Source organism: Dryobates pubescens, chromosome 8 (assembly GCF_014839835.1).
Source record: "Dryobates pubescens isolate bDryPub1 chromosome 8, bDryPub1.pri, whole genome shotgun sequence".
NCBI classification, from domain to species: Eukaryota; Metazoa; Chordata; class Aves; order Piciformes; family Picidae; genus Dryobates; species Dryobates pubescens.
Window position 1 is genome coordinate 16,957,587 of NC_071619.1, and position 16,257 is coordinate 16,973,843.

A 16,257-nucleotide genomic window follows, 5' to 3' on the forward strand; every position below is an offset into this window, starting at 1 on the left:
AGTTTCCATGAAAAACTGTAGGTGACCACCCTTTAAAATGACCATACTTTATGCAGTAGATTAAATACAACAGTGCCACAGTGCAATATCTATTTTTGAACAAAACCAATACGCCAGCTTTGATAATTGTTAATATTGTGTAACATCGTGTGTTTCATATGCAGAAAAGCAGGTGTAAATGCAAGAAATATGACCTGTGCTCTAGGCAACAGCAGACAAAAAGGCCATATTGATCCATCCTGGCCTAAAATTCAGAGTATTAAGTCCTTTTTAAATAGACTTCTATATTTTTTCAAGTTTACACAACCACATTCTAAGTGGAATGAGGTCATTTTGCTGCCTCAGATTCCCCAGCCAAATATATAGTGCTTGAAATGTGATGGAATTTACAAGCTATTTTCCTGTTAATAAAACAAAGCAAAGAATACAAAATCTCTGTCCTCTTGCTGCAATGAGACCACACACAAATAGGAAAGGAAATGATTAACACTGAGGAAAAATGGTCCACCAACAAGGAGAAAAATACTGGCAAACAGAGAAATCAGTATTAAAAAAAACCTCTGAGAGCAGAATTTTTTATGATTTCTTTCAACTAAATCAATTGAAGAACAGACTGTAATACAGCAAACAAGTAACCCCTGCACCCCCAAAAAAACCTAAAAACTGTTGAGTGAAAAAAATAATAAAAAAAACATTGAATTGTGACTTCTAAGTTCTGGGATTTTTTCTCTCTCATTATAGATAGATACAGACATATATACAGACATAGATATAGATAGGTATATCACTTAACACTCTTGCCCAAATGTGGGGGATGGCTTGCAAAAGGGGGAAATGAGAAATCAGTATCATTAGAATGAGAAAAAAGGTGTGATACTCATGTGATAAACTCTTGCCATCTAAAATCAAACTGGAAAGCTGCATTTTTTTATGAGCCAGAAAGTTAACGAAAGGTCATTTTATAAAGAGCAAATAATTCAGTTTTACTTAAGCATGTATTTCCCAGCAGTTCAACATTAAATAGCATCCACCTGTGTTGCAGCACTACTCCTCTCAGCAGGCCCCATGTCCCTGCTCTGTCCTCTGGACCACATGCCCTAACTGGTGTGGATCTCCTGTCACTGATGATGTGACTTAGTCAGGCAGAAGGCTCTAACAAAAGCAGTTGATTTTTGCAGTCATCATCTAAAGCTTATAATCTTTCTAATAAAAAATTCCTGACTTACATACCTATAGAACCAGACTCTTTTGAGATGTGAAAACTATCTCCTTGTACTCAGTTCTCACGCTCCTTCTTTTTCCACACATCTAATCAGAACTTCCCCTCCTGATATGCATGAGTAAATCCCAACACTTCTGGTCCTTTTCTGCTAAATCACAGAGAATAAATCAATCCCTTGTTCATCAGAGTCACAGGCAGAGGACAGGATTACAGTTAAAATGGCAGTTTTACAGAAAAGTATCCAATTACTAGAGCTAGGTGAAGTCTGCAATTCACCAGCCCTCTATATTCAGACACAGGGCCAAATTAGCATGCCCTATTGCATCCAGATACATGGCCAAAGTCTGTAGCAGTCTTCTGCTGCTGCTAAATCTAACATGGTGAATCAGAGACTAGGTACATTTCTCCCCTGTGCAAACAACGAGCCCTCATCTTGTGACTAGACTGCCTTTCAAGTAATTGGCTATGCACTAGGAGGCAAGCAGGTTCCTTCCAGGAGAGGAAAATCTGTTTCATTAGTCAACAGGTATCAAGCATTAAGCTAAGGCTGATAACCTGTTCCTTGGCAGATTAAAGAACAGTTTATCCTAGTACTTTGCATGCACTGTCTACACTGAGTGTTGTTTACAGGCTCCTTTGAATCACAAAATTGTTATTGCTGTTTGGATTTTACTGTTGCCTTGCCAAAATTCATTAAACTTTTCAACAGAATGTAGCTCTGGCAGTTAAGTGTCGCATGGAAACTTTGTGCCTCAACCCACTAGGAGGCTAATGCACTGTGCCAACTGCTCCTAAGGATCATGGATGGATTCCTGGCATCGCCAGTTGGCTGGGGAATAGCAAACTTAATGAGAAAAACCTCCATATTTCAGTGCATCATAAATGTAACCCCAGACAAGGGTAGATTTCAGGAGGATAAGCCCAAAGTACGGTGTACACGGGATGAGGCTTTGACACTGTATTTATTAGGTCAACTCAAGCAGCACAGATGCAGCTCTACTTCTATAGCAACTGTATGTATGTTCGTGTGCATGCATACATACTCCTTCAAATACCACTGAAGAGATGAATTCCTGGGAGAATAAATAACTTTTCTCCTAGTAGCATAAAAAGCACAATGGGAGGTGAGAAACATTTGTTCCTTAATCCTGTCTCCAAGACTTACTTCTGTGGCTTTGGACTCAACCACTCAACCTCTTGAGAGCTCAATTTCTGTCCTGATACTTCAGAAATGTTAGTTTTAACTTCTAGTGAAAGGTGAAGGTCAGATTTTGGCATTGTGGGGAATAGCAGTGAGGTTTCTTCTTGCCTTCACTTGGTCTTCCTTACCATTTTGATTTTCTTATGTAGGGATTTATTATATAGTAACAAAGCACATGTATCTGAAAGCCTTATGCACTGATATTTCCTGCTTCATTTGAGTCATGGCTTTTATTTTCAAAAATGTGCACTTCTAATCCTTTAGGTGATGACAGAATTCTATAAACATCAATGTATGCTTAGAGTACAGAATACTGAGAAACATCTCTTCCCTGACCCCTAAAATTGCCATTTTTTCCTAAAATGACACATATTTCAATGTGAAAAAATAATTTCTGGAGATTTTTAGTGCCTTTAGAACAGTCCAAACCCTACAGGCTACTCAGCAGCAGAAATCATGAATGAAATACAGATTTGGCTAGCAAGGACGAGTACAAGAAAGAAATGGTTGCAGACCTCAACAGAGGTCTGTCAACCTTCATTCATCAGAAACACCTGAGTTCATCTTGCAGCGATTTCTAGGACCTCTCCTGATTTCCTGTTCTCTTCTACTTCTGTTTCATTGGCTAGCACTTGTTTCAAGGCTTTCTATAAACCCAAATAAAACGCTGCATTCATCCGCATTAACATCATTCAACTCATTTGGCACAATCTTTTATGTGAATGCAAAATTCTGCAACCAGCAGCTCTTGAAAGATGAGATTTCAGTGCCAATAGACTTAAACATAAAACTCCACTTACTGAAATCTTATCACCAAGTTTTAACCTGCACCAGACACCATCTCCAACTTGAAAGGCAAAAATGTATTTAAAATATATGCAGGAAACATAAAAGAAAATATATTAAGGGAAGGTGTTTCGCTGCTGCAAGATACCACTCTGTTTAAAAACATAGAAAACTCCCACTGAATAGCTACCCACAAAAATATTAAGAAAGGATATTATTTCCTCTATGTCAGGTTTTAAGATGAAACTGTTGTAAATCAAGAAAGGAACCACTTTGCTAGGATAGATTTTCTGCTGTTCGTTGAGCTGTCACACAACATCTCCTGTAGCAACTGGTCCTGGAATTTTAGGGGACAGACTGTGGGGTGAGTGGCCTGTGGGTCTGAGTCAGACTAATAATTTTACTCATCAGCATACAACCTTCATATTCCAACTTTTCTGTTACACAGTTATCTTTAATGAATGTGGAAATCATTCCCACACATTTCAGGAAATCCAGTGATTTGTATTACAGAAAATTAGATAGCTCTGCATTTGCACTTTCGTGCATTTCTTATCTAACTTATTGATCTGTTGAATCATTTCATTATGATCTTGTAAACAATCTGAAAATGATGAATGAGTGGTGTGTCAGATATCTGGCTAAAAGGACATACAAATCTCTTTGTTCAAAGAAACTTTTTCCAGCTTACTGCAGCACACTTTAATTTAGCTTTGAGCCGGTTATTAAACAAGACAATAATATTATAATGGAACTTGTTTAATATACATCATTAATAGTAAAGTGCCTGCTTTCACTGAAGTAAAAAAAAAAGTGTGCTATGAGCAGTTTTGAAATGAATATTTGATTCCAAACTTCCCTTGTGCATTTAATGACATGCTAATTTACATTTTAATTACTTCCTAAGAAATCAAAGCATTTGTTGACAGAAGAACATAATGTCAACTTCACGGTGCACTGTTGGTGGATAGTTAATGAACTTAATTAGATAATTAGTGATGTTAATTGTCCTTCTATTATGAAGATAAAGATGTTACACAAATGATGCACTTCTCAAAGCATGTTTGCTTGTTCTACGGTTTAACCTCAAAAGCTGATGAAAGGCCATCGTAGTGATTGGTACAAAAATACTTAAGCAACAATTGTTACTATGTTTCAAATATTTCTATCTTCCTCGTTTCACCTACTGTGAGCTGCTAAATTGAGCTTGTCAGTTTTCACCCTAAAGTTAGTGCTCTCTTTTTGTTCAACCCCGTGCTCTGTTTTACTACCTTGCATACCTCCCTCCCCACTTCTCTTCAACAATCTCTCTCATGCAGTGGCTCTATTGTTTGAAAACCTAGGCTAATCACTATCAGCCTTTACAGTTAGCTGTTGAAAGATGGTATATTAATGCAGGAAAGAAGTAGCTAGTAATTGAAAGCACTGGTCCATTATTTAACTCTGGGTTCATCTGCTAGTGTTGCCACTGATGTCTTGGCTGATAATGGCCAAGTCTCGGTAAATTCATGTTCATCAACTGGAGATAAAGCTTCTTTCTTGCAGAAGTCAAAGTTCACTGACACTCAGCATTTTGAGCTAACAATGATTTTATGTGCTAGGGCTGAGTCTTCTGAGCCCTGACAAGAGTACAGGAATATCATTGATGTAGTTATCCTTTTCATATTTGGTGTGGGTTTAGCAATCTGCCTGTTGCTTACAAAAGCACAAGAGAGAGACTCTTACTACAAAGTTAACTAAAGAAGAATTATTCAGTCCCAATCAAGCCAAAGCTAGCATCTTGAATTTTCTGGTTTTTAGAGCTACACTATTAAATGCCTTTTATTTCTTTTTGGCATTACCTGTGCAGTGACCTTGCATATGCTAAGGATAGCGGAGCAGAAAGCAAGCTATTCATCAAACTGTTTAAAAGTCCTTAGAGTTTAAAGACTGCTTTTTCCAATCACTTATCTAGGAGGAATTTTCTTGCAACGGACACAGTGGCAAAACCACCAGCATGAAGGAATTCAGATGCTAAAGATCCATGGTTGTCTTCACAAGGATGTGCTTGCTGTCCAAAATCCTACCTTAAGGTTTCTGGCTTTGCAATTACAAGCTAGGAAGTCTCTGTTAACCTCTCCATTCTAAAGACTGGGATTAGAAAGTCCTTTTCTATTTCATCATCTCAAGGTATACAGGTCTCTGGCACAGAGAAATGTAATTAATGAACCAAAGCAGGAGAGGACAAGCATGATTAGGCCTGCTGTAAAACTCAGTTGCTTCTGCATTTCTTATAAAGAATAACAAGTATATTAACAACCCTGAGGCAGTGGGTCTTACTATAGTTAGAAGTATGCTACTTTCCCAGACACAGTCCTCAGGAAGAACCTGAGGACATTGCTGTTGACTGATTTACAGTTTACCGATTGTTATAGTGGTCTCTTGCTGCTCTTGCAACTTGTTGAAGCTGACAAAACCAATCGATCATAGCTAACTTAAAAAATTAAATACATATCCTAGATTATGCTGGGAAAACAAGGCAGAAGAGGAACTGGGTGATGAAGGGATGAGGAAGAGCAAAACTTAAAAAGGCCCACTCTGAAACAGGGGAAGTAATGATTTAGAAACCTTTGGCAGAGCCTTACAAACCCTCCTCCTGGCAAAAGTACCAAACTCTTTCACCTGTAAGCATTAAAAATAAATAAATCTGACTTTGTACAGCACTGCTCTTGGTCCCACGTGGCTATTCAGACTACTAAGAAACCACAAAATAGCAATGACCAGAAAAGGTCATCATCATTCTACTACCAGAAATGTGATCATGCTCTCCTTTCCAAATTATCATGCCTTCCAGACAAAGCCCACAGCAGAACACAAGATAGCAAAGTGGATTCAGAAATAGAGAACACAGCTGTATTTACTAACTCTGACATTTGCCACTAAACAGTAGGAAATTTGCTTCGTTAGTGCTGGAGATTCTGAATGAAAGTACAGCAGAAGCATGGGACCTGATTCTTTTCTGGAGTGAATAGTTTGAATTTTACTGTTTTTCCCAGAGTAAGGATTGGATCTCAAAGGCACTCTTGCTGTCTTGTAAATAGCAACAGGGGAAAAGGTGACAGTTTTGAGGGTGATAGTTGGGGTTTTGTTTTGTTTTGTTTTTAAATCAGTACCAAATGCTACTACTGCTTTAACTTCTTTATTTTCAATCAGTATAAGAATGAGATTTATAACTCAATAATCAATGCATTTCTCCTTTCTACCAGGCACAGCTTTGAAATCCTGTCTGAATTTCTCCACTTTTCTCAAATGTAATTAGTTTTGCACAATTAGGAGCAACCATGTTTAGCTCTCAGTAAATGTAAGGATTTTTTATTTTACTGAAATGTAAAGGCTTTTTTTCTCCCTATGTAGTTCATACAGCTACTATTCCTTTTATTTGAATGCTTCAACCATGTGCCTACTGCTGTAGGACATAGGTCAATAACCAACAGAACCAAAGACAGGGGCCAATATCTGAAGATTTTTCACAGATGAATACAGAAGGCATCTGAAACACTATAAATTCTGCAAAATATTATTGCCACACTTTTTAAAGTGACTACCAAAATAAGGTCAAAAATACAGAGTTAGAAGGACAAATGCCATCTACTTTTAATGGGACATGCTCTCAACTTTATGTGCTGGAACGTGTCCAGAGAAGGGCCATGAGGATGATCAGAGGGCTGGAACACCTCTCCTATGAGGACAGACTGACCGAGTTGGGGCTGTTCATTCTGGAGAAGAGAAGGCTCTGAGGTGACCTAATTGTGGCCTTCCAGTGTCTGAAGGGGGCCTACAAGAAGGGTGAGGAGGGACTTCTCAGGATATCAGGTAGTGATAGGACTAGGGGGAATGGAATGAAGCTGGAGGTGGGGAGATTCAGGCTGGACATGAGGAGGAAGTTCTTCACCATGAGAGTGGTGAAGCCCTGGAATGGGTTGTCCAGGGAGGTGGTTGACCGTCTTTGGAGGTGTTTAAGCCCAGGCTGGACGAGGCTCTGGCCAGCCTGATCTAGTGTGGGGTGTCCCTGCCCATGGCAGGGGGCTTGGGACTAGATGATCCTTGTGGTCCCTTCCAACCCTGACTGATACTATGATGCTAACTTCCTTTAGTATTGAAAATTCCACCTTATACTTAGCTTGTGAAGTGTATGGAAGAAAGAAGGCTGTTGAGGAGTAAAGGAATTCTTTTTCTTCCTCCTAGATTTTGTCTCTTCAAAAAGGGCATCAACCCATTCAGAGACAGGCTGCAAGGAGAAAGAGGGAGAGTGGAGGAGAACATTTGGAACTGTAGCTTTGTATCTCATTGAGAGGAATAATTTATCAGAGCTGTGGAGCTGTCAGTCCTTGACATGATAAGGAATAACACCAAATGAGTAATGTTTCCTCCAAACCCAGCTCCTTTAATTACAAGCCGCTTCCTCGCAGAAGAGAGACAGAAGATGCAGAAACACCAATTTCATGCACTTGTGCCTGAATAATGTCTCCGTGCTGCCTTTTCCAGATGGCAACCTTTTCACTGGAGGAACTAATGATGTGGGCATATTTAGGGAAAAACCAATAACGGAGTCTTTAACCTTCAACAGCAAAAAGCATGTTGAACAAAATGTTCCTTGGGATACATTTACAAATATCAATTACATTGCTCATTGAGGTGTAATCAACTGTAATAATCAAAATTAATTTTTAAAAAATAATTAAACAGACCCCAGGGCAAATAGTTGATGCTCTTGTAGTATGACATCACAGTCTACATATGTACCTGGGAAGAACTTGCTCATTCTGTAAGCAGGAAAGTGATTTTAAGGAATGAGAAGGATGCTGTAGCATGCTGAGGAAAAAACCTACAGCTCAGTAATCAGGCAGATTACTTGTGTATCATAGCCTTCCTTACCAGCATACCTGGAAGTGAACCAGTTATAACTGGGAATAAAGCTGAAATCTGCTACATCTTGAGGATTAAGGCTTCACAAACTGATGCTGTAACAGACTCAGTTTCCTCAGAATGAGGAGTAAAAGACCTTAATATGTTCATCAGTACAATAGCACAAGCTTACTTCAAAGCTCTCAATAATCTGCAATGCACTCCTGCCCTACTCCATAGCTGGTTACAGTAGCCCTAATACACTTCAAGTAAGATCTAAAGTGCTTTTTATTTGTATTCTCAACAAATGACCAGCAAAAACACAGAAATGGCACTCTCTGTTAGCAAAAGCATTCACACATGTAAAAGATAGCCCAGCTGCACTGCTGGCAGTAGGAATGCTATATACCCTCCAAACTTATCCCTGATTTATATAAGCACTTCTCTCCTTATATCTTGAGGCTAAACTAACATTTGTCCTTAATACTTCATAATGAGTAGAAAATTAAAGGGTAGCACTATGGTAATAGTTGATCTTTTCTATTAATTCAGTTCCTGGAGAACAAGGTCTACGTATATTCAATATTCAGTATCACTAAGGTTGGAAGAGACCTCAAAGATCATCGAGTCCAACCTCTCACCACAGACCTCATGACTAGAGTAGGGAGGACACTACTGCCCACTGCAGACTTGAACTCACAATCTTCCCATTAAGGGTCTTATGTGCTACCAACTGAGCCGATCATATTCCTATATTCATATGATCTAAGCCAAAAGCCGCAGCAAAGCCAGCATCTCCTCACCTTGCTCTAACCCAAGCAGAGCCTTGTAAGCACAAAGAGACCCCAGTTGTATGCATTAATACATCATATGTTAAGGCTGCTGACCAAAATTCTTCAGATCAATAACTAGTCCTTAGTGATTCTTTCTAGCAGCAATGAAAAAGAACTGCAATCAGTTTCTAGTTTACAGTGGAACATGTCAACAGAAGTACTCAGAAGCTCTCAAGTCCAGATAAACTTTTCAGAGGCTCATCAAAGGCAAACTGGTGACAGAGCCAGAAAAGACAAAGAGTAAAAGTTACCTCAGATTTGCATGTCACTTCCTTTGTGTTTCGACCAGACATCAATCTAATACCTGAAGACAAGTTTTCACTCCAGGAATTGTGCTTGCTCTGAGACAGGCCTGACCCTGCTTTATTCTGGAGAAGCTTCTTTTCAGATGCTGTGGGCCAGAACAGACAAAAAGAACTTGTAAAACTTAAAGCTGAGCCTGTGGGTAGGTAGAGGGTTTGTATCCTGCTTACAAAAGTCATAACAACATGTCCATGCCTCACTCCATCTGTACTATCCTTCTGTTTGTAAGAGGACCACTGAATTAACAGGTACTTCTCTAATCCTTATTTAAAAGCCTCACAGAGGTCTGCTATAGATCACTTTCCTTGTGCAGACATGAACTTTGAATCCCAGCAGCACTACACATATTGGGATGCCCTTCTTCACCTAAATATCTTCCCTTTTAAATTCTCCTGTGGGATACAATTTTCCAAGGAGATTTCTCTTTCTTGCTGTACACCTATAGCCCTATAGCATCACTAGATTCTAGAACTGGGGCATGACACAGAAATCAGTCACAATCCTACATAAGAAAAAAATCTGCTTCATCTAGAAGGTGATATGCAGAGGAAGGGTGTAAGCAAGGAATCACAGGCTTTCCATTAAGCACTACATTTACTGCAATGAATGCTATGAATGTTCCATAACAGAACAGAGACCTATCAAGTGCTGCCAGGCTTTTGTCATAATTTCTTCCCATAAAGGGGTGATCTCTGTTATCTTCATGTCCCTTTCTTTGTCACTTCCTTTTACAGAAAGGTCCATCTTGTAAGTGTCCTCCAGAGCCTGACGCCTCTGAGAAATGAGCTGCTTCCAGATGACTTCTACTGTTCTCAGAATCTCCTGATGGACTAGGAAACAAAAGAAACTACGAATGAAGAATCATATTTTGTGCAACAAGTAAAGCAGCAAATAAAGCAAACATTTTATTTGGAACATCTGCTCTAGAGTAACTGCTGGAGTCACTTAAGTTGCTCTATTTTGTCTATGGCCTCCAGAGGTTCTAAGCCAGACAGACTAATACAGAAAACATCAAGACATTCATTCTAATCTATTTTAATTCCTTGAAAGAAACAAGTAAGAGTGAAAGGTGATTCTAACTGTTTTTTGCCTTGGAAAATCATCAGGATTTTGGTGATCTTTTTATCATACATAGAATGCTGAAACATATAAAGGACATTCCTTCATGTTGCCAAACACCATTGGAGATAATGAGGGGAAGAGAGCCAACTTGTGAAACAATTTGACACCACAACAGGATGCTGTTGTGTGAAATGCTGAGCTGTTTTGCTGTATTTCCCTACAAATCAAACTTATTTGGTTTCATCACAGCCAAGTGAATATAGAAAAAAAGAGAAAAAAAAAAAAAAAAAGTATCACTCTTCTGTAAGGTTTGTCTGGGGTCCACACACTGAATCCAACCAATGTTTCTCTACAAAGAGTAAAATGCTTCTTCCTTTGTACAACAGACAGACACAAGCTCTGTATGGGTGCTGATACTGGCCACAACACAGAAAAGAGGTTTTTAGACTGATAGCCATTACTTCTGAGGATGTGGAGAGTGAATTTTGAATAAAAAAGACACAATGGAAACACAAATAATTTTTAACACCAATTAAGTAACACAAGCTGCTCTGATAACTGCTTAAGCCAGGCACTTTTCTGCTCTGTAAGCCATTGGCAGTATATGCTACAAATTACCGTCATTTGAAGTAGGCATGCTGCCCTTTTCCTCCTCACTGGGTGCAAGGAAAATCTGGTGATACGAAGCCAGCTTTGGTTTTGCATCCACCCCAAACCCTTCTGGATAACTACCAAAAAAAAAAAAAAAAAAAAAGAGGGTACATGAAGAAACCAGTAGTGAAAAAGCTGCAAGTATTGTTACATATCCACTTCTACTCAATTCATTTAGTACATCAATACCCTTAGACTTGAGGGCTTGCACCAATCACATGGTACTACAGGATTTGCAGGCAGTGGAGACTAAACCACTGTCAGTCTGGTTTTCAAAGTCAAGGACCAGCCATCATGATCCTATGTATCACTCTGTTGTACACGCATTATCCCTGCACTACTTAGTGCACTTGTATCTACCATTCAGTTCAATTAGAGGGAATTCAGGGCTGTACTCATGCATCCAGACTGCACCTCCCCACAGTTTCTTGTCTGCCAACATTTTGCTCTGAATTTCTTTACTAGAGATTTCTCCCATTATGTGGGAAACACTGTCTTGCCATACTTTATACCTGAGCTGCTTACTTAGTCTGAGATCTTTGCACCAATTAATTTAACTGGGCTATAAAGCAATCAGAACACACACACACAAAAAGAACAGGAAACATTAGCACCATGATATTAGTAAAATGTAGATGTGATTATTATTGAGAGCACCACCACAGCCAAAAAGAGTTAACACTGCATGGGGGGTGTGTGTCTAATAATTTACCAGTCAGCAGATAAAAGACACCAGGAATTTCAGCACAGCAGTAATACTTACAATAAAGCAACAGGTTTAGCTAAGACATCCAGCAACTTGGACTAGGTCACAGAAGTGTTATCTACTAAGTTCTGTCCATTGTAAATAGGTACTACTACCTGGGGAAGTCAAATCTCTTGGATATGCATAGGTGAAGTTTTTATTTCTGATTTTCTTTTAAATACCACAATTCTGATTCCCTGAATTTGCTATGTTTGGCTTTTGGATAACACCAACACTTCTGTAATTTTTTAATTTTTTTTTTTTTCATATGTTTCTGTTCTTGATACATACAACCAATCCTTTCCTCATCTCAACAGTTTGGGCCTGGAAGTTATTATTTGACTGGACAAAAAACAATCAAGAAAAGGCTTCAGGAACTGCAACTAATTTCTGATGTGATGCTATATTAAGGGATTCAGTTCAGATCATCTAAGCAGCACAGAAGGTTTTAATTGAAACAATAAGCATCATTATAGTGAATAAAGCACTAGACAATTTGTTTCTTTTCACAAAACAGAGTTTCCAAAACTCCCCAGCTTACACTAGCAAGAGTAACTCTGATACACCACCTTTAAGAATAATAAACGGAGTGGGTATGGATGTTCAAACCCTATCTGAGCCAATGCCAAAACTCTCAGCTTCAGTACAACCAGGACTTTGCAGCTTAGACCCAAGTAAAAATGACAGAAAGATTCACAAGATCCATGCACAGCTTTCTATATATTTTAAATGCACCCACGCAAGAATAACTGCTGCATCAGAATAAGTATTTCCCTAAATTAGCCCATGCACTTGTCTTGCAGAATGGCCTCCAGCATGCTTGTGATGTGATTCTAGCCTACATCCCAGGAAGATTTCCAGATTCTCATTGTACTGATGGACTTGTGAGCCAGCTTCCCTGAAATCAGCTCGAGTTTGTTAACTGCATTTACGCCAAAGCAAGTAGTCTGCTGGAAATGCTGGATGAGTAAAACAGATACCCTACAGATGTTTTGGTTAATAAAGAGTAGCAATCAAACCTGTGTGCAAATGTAATGGTTCTGCTTACACAGCATGCAAGCTTGTCTAGGTGTCTCTGAAATGAAATAGACTTTTCAAAATTAAAAAAAAATAAAAAATGAATTGCCACATTATTACCATCCGCTGTGCCTTGCTTGTTGCACCCACAAACACTCATACTAACCTGCCTCTGAGCAACAGAGGTGGTAGGAAATTCTCTCCTCAACAGTATTTCAAGAAAAAAACTAGCCTTCTGACTGAAGAACAGTTTATCCTTTTCACTTTCTTGCTGAAAGGGAGCTGGGGTTGCTTAGCCTGGAGAAGAGGAGACTCAGGGGTGACTTTATTGCTCTCTACAACTACCTGAAGGGAGGTTGTAGACAGGCAGATGTTGGTCTCTTCTCCCAGGCAGCCAGTACCAGAACAAGAGGACACAGTCTCAGGCTGCACCAGGGGAGGTTTAGGCTGGATGTTAGGAAGAAGTTCTATACAGAGAGAGTGATTGCCCATTGGAATGGGCTGCCCAGGGAGGTGGTGGAGTCATCATCATTGGAGATGTTCAGGAAGAGACTTGATGGGGTGCTTGGTGCCATGGGTTAGTTGTTTAGGTGGGTTGGATTGGTTGATGGGTTGGACGCAATGATCTTGAAGGTCTCTTCCAACCTGGTCTGGTCTATTCTATTCTATTCTATAATCCATTATCTTCAGAATAAGAAGCACATTAGTAACTTTTTTGTCCTCCAAATTAAATAATAAAAAATTACATGAAAACATTTCTGTTGCTGTTTTTCATTTTAGGTGTATCAGGAAAACAACCATCTTTCCCTAAGTAGCTCTACTCTGTGAGTTCAATGAACACGCAGAGTGGAAGGTTTGCCCTTTTTAAAAGCAGAATGGTGCTTTAAAACCCCAGAACACTGAGCCCAATGGGGCAAATGCTTGCTGAAATACAGTGTATACATTACATCCAAAGTCCTTTGTCTAGCTGAACCCAGCTCAGTCACAGCTTTTAGTAATTCTCAAAAGCAGTTAAAGTTTTGTGAAAACTCTCCCTCTGCACCCAGTCCAACAAATAACAGCACAGAGATGCAAACAATCATTACAACGAGACCACCAGTCGTACCTGCCTGAATTCAGTTGGCAAAGGCAGTACATTAGGCAGACGATGAAGTTAGTATTTGAGTTGTAAGTTGCAAAAATAACGTCCCACTCTTCCTGCAGGACTTTGAGAGTGTTCAGGACATTAAACTGTTCAGGAAGCAATTGCTGTGGTCTGGATAGACAGTAGAGGATGGCTCTGTTAAGACAGCTGTACAGGGCACTGAGGAGAACTTCCTTTTGAGAAATGGAGCTTTCTAAGACCTGTGAGAACAAAAAACATCAGAAATTTTGACTTGCTCAAAGAACTCTCTCCCCAGGGATCCAGTCCTGTCACTTTGTTTAAGCTGTTGCAAACTTATTTCAGCAAAATTTCCCTGAACTACCTGTTAGATTCAAAATTCAGTTTTTCTGTAAATCTGCTGAAGTCCCCAGAACTGTGGAAGAGAGTAATTTATACCTGTTCAGCAACACATACGTAACCAATGGACAGTGGCACAAAAGATCTAACTATCCTTTCTTTATGGCACACCACCTGGCTCTGATTGTCATTTAGAGCTATTATGTGCTTAGGCAAGAGAACAGGAATAATCACTATCATCAAATAGATTACAGCCATCTTCTAGAGAATTACAGCATCACAACCTTAGTGTGAGGCAGGACATTGCAACATACTGACTCACCACTATAATTTGTTTTGCAGTGAAGATCAGGATTTGCTTAGGGTCAGCAGCAAACATTTGGCTATTCATCTTCTCAACCAGCTTCTGAGCAAAATAAGCAATATTCATTATGGATAAAGGTGCAGTTGATTCTGAAGTGCCATGAGGAGCACTTATGCCTGGAGAAGACACAAGAGGATTGATTATTCTAAAACAAGCTGAAATGCAATAAATAAATTAATTAATATTTATGTGAGTTAAGAGATTATCAGAGCTATGAAATAACAGGCTCATGCCATAATGTCTCAGAGTTGGGACTTACTTAAGAAAACCCTAGGTCTAGCAGAAATGCTTAGACTGGAAATGACAGCTCCATTCTAGGCACAGAATCAATTAAAAAAAATACTATAATAAAGGACTGGGCCAACTAATGACTCAGAATTGAGAGCAGCAACAACTAAGTTTAACAGGATTGTTTCCAGAAGCACTCATGGATAAACTTGGGTTTCTTTCTAAGTATTCCCTGTTGAAGGTTCAGAAACAGTTCTCAAAAGAGATAAAAAAGTGAGGAGGCTCTGTAGAAAAAAATGGTAAAAATACAGCAGTTTATGCAAACTGGCCAACAGAGGGAGTAAATGGACAGTCCAGCCTACTGAGCTGGACTGTCCTTCTACCTACTGTTACCAAATCTTTCTAGCAATTACATCTACATGCTATATACAAACTAGGTAATAATCTGATTCTTACCACTCACCTCTTGGTCTTGTTTTCCCATCACTTTGGCTGGTAACATGGAAGACATCCATAGCAGACAGCAAAACTTTTGTTTGAAAATGTCTTTTATCCTCACTGGTGGCATCTGCTGGAGAAGCCTATATAGTGGTCATAATATATATTAGAACAACAGGAAATCACCTAGGAAATCAGACTACAATTCACTTTCAGTGTTTATTCAAAGCCTTTTGATCTCATTGGATCTTTGCAGATTGTGCCTGTTAAAGACTCAGATTTAGTAAAAATTTAGCTCAAAGAAGTAAGTAGAAATGTCAAGAGATGCTCAGTACTATCTGAGGTAATTCAAAATACCCAACATTTCCCTTAAACACCTAGGAAATGTGTTAGGAAAGGAGGGGGGGAACAGCACCAAAAAAGCAAGGACAACTGTTCCCCTCTGTTGCACAATTTAGGCTCTGGTGTGGACACATGAAACAGATGCTGTAAACTGAGAAGTAACATACAAATGCAGAGTACTTTATGCAAAGGCAACATGCACCTCTCATACAAACCCCACTAAGAGCGAGTATGTGGACCGTTACTGGATGGCAGATGAGAAAACAGAACCTTATACTCCAACTGGGAAAACAGGAAGCCCTACATACATATGCAGTTCACAGCTGATAGCCTGCAACAGTTACCTGCACACTGAACACAAGGTTTTGCACAGTGCCAGAACATACTGTCACAGGTGAAGAACTGTCCCTCAGGCAATTTCAGGCCCATTTTTCAGGCTCAGGATTCAGATACTCAGAAGAACCACCTTCTATTTCAAACTGTAACATGCCCTGGGATGTCATTATATAAATCTTTAGGGAACTGCTGCTCTGCAAGGTGATTTAACTCACAACAGTTGCAGTCAAGCTTTTGTTCATTGTTGTTTGTATTACTAAGCTATCTCTGCACCAGAACTTACATATGAGATACCTAGACTATTGGCAATTTGGAGATGAAACCTAAATTTTACATTTTCCTTTTCTTCAGACTATTCTGACTCTTTCCTGTGCTTCAAGTGGTTAAAATTCATCAACCAGACT

General features: G+C 39.2%; 1 protein-coding gene across 1 annotated transcript in view; it reads right to left on the bottom strand.

Moving 5' to 3' along the window:
- The window catches only part of WDFY4 (WDFY family member 4), a 125,730-nt gene that overhangs the window by 66,765 nt on the left and 42,708 nt on the right, over positions 1-16,257 (bottom strand). Inside the window, exons 33-38 of the mRNA XM_054163688.1 lie at positions 15,201-15,318; positions 14,468-14,625; positions 13,810-14,048; positions 10,910-11,019; positions 9,868-10,059; positions 9,178-9,317 (exon numbers count right to left, since the gene is read on the bottom strand). Of these exons, the coding sequence (XP_054019663.1) occupies positions 9,178-9,317; positions 9,868-10,059; positions 10,910-11,019; positions 13,810-14,048; positions 14,468-14,625; positions 15,201-15,318 (957 nt within the window). The remainder of the gene's footprint in view (positions 1-9,177; positions 9,318-9,867; positions 10,060-10,909; positions 11,020-13,809; positions 14,049-14,467; positions 14,626-15,200; positions 15,319-16,257) is intronic.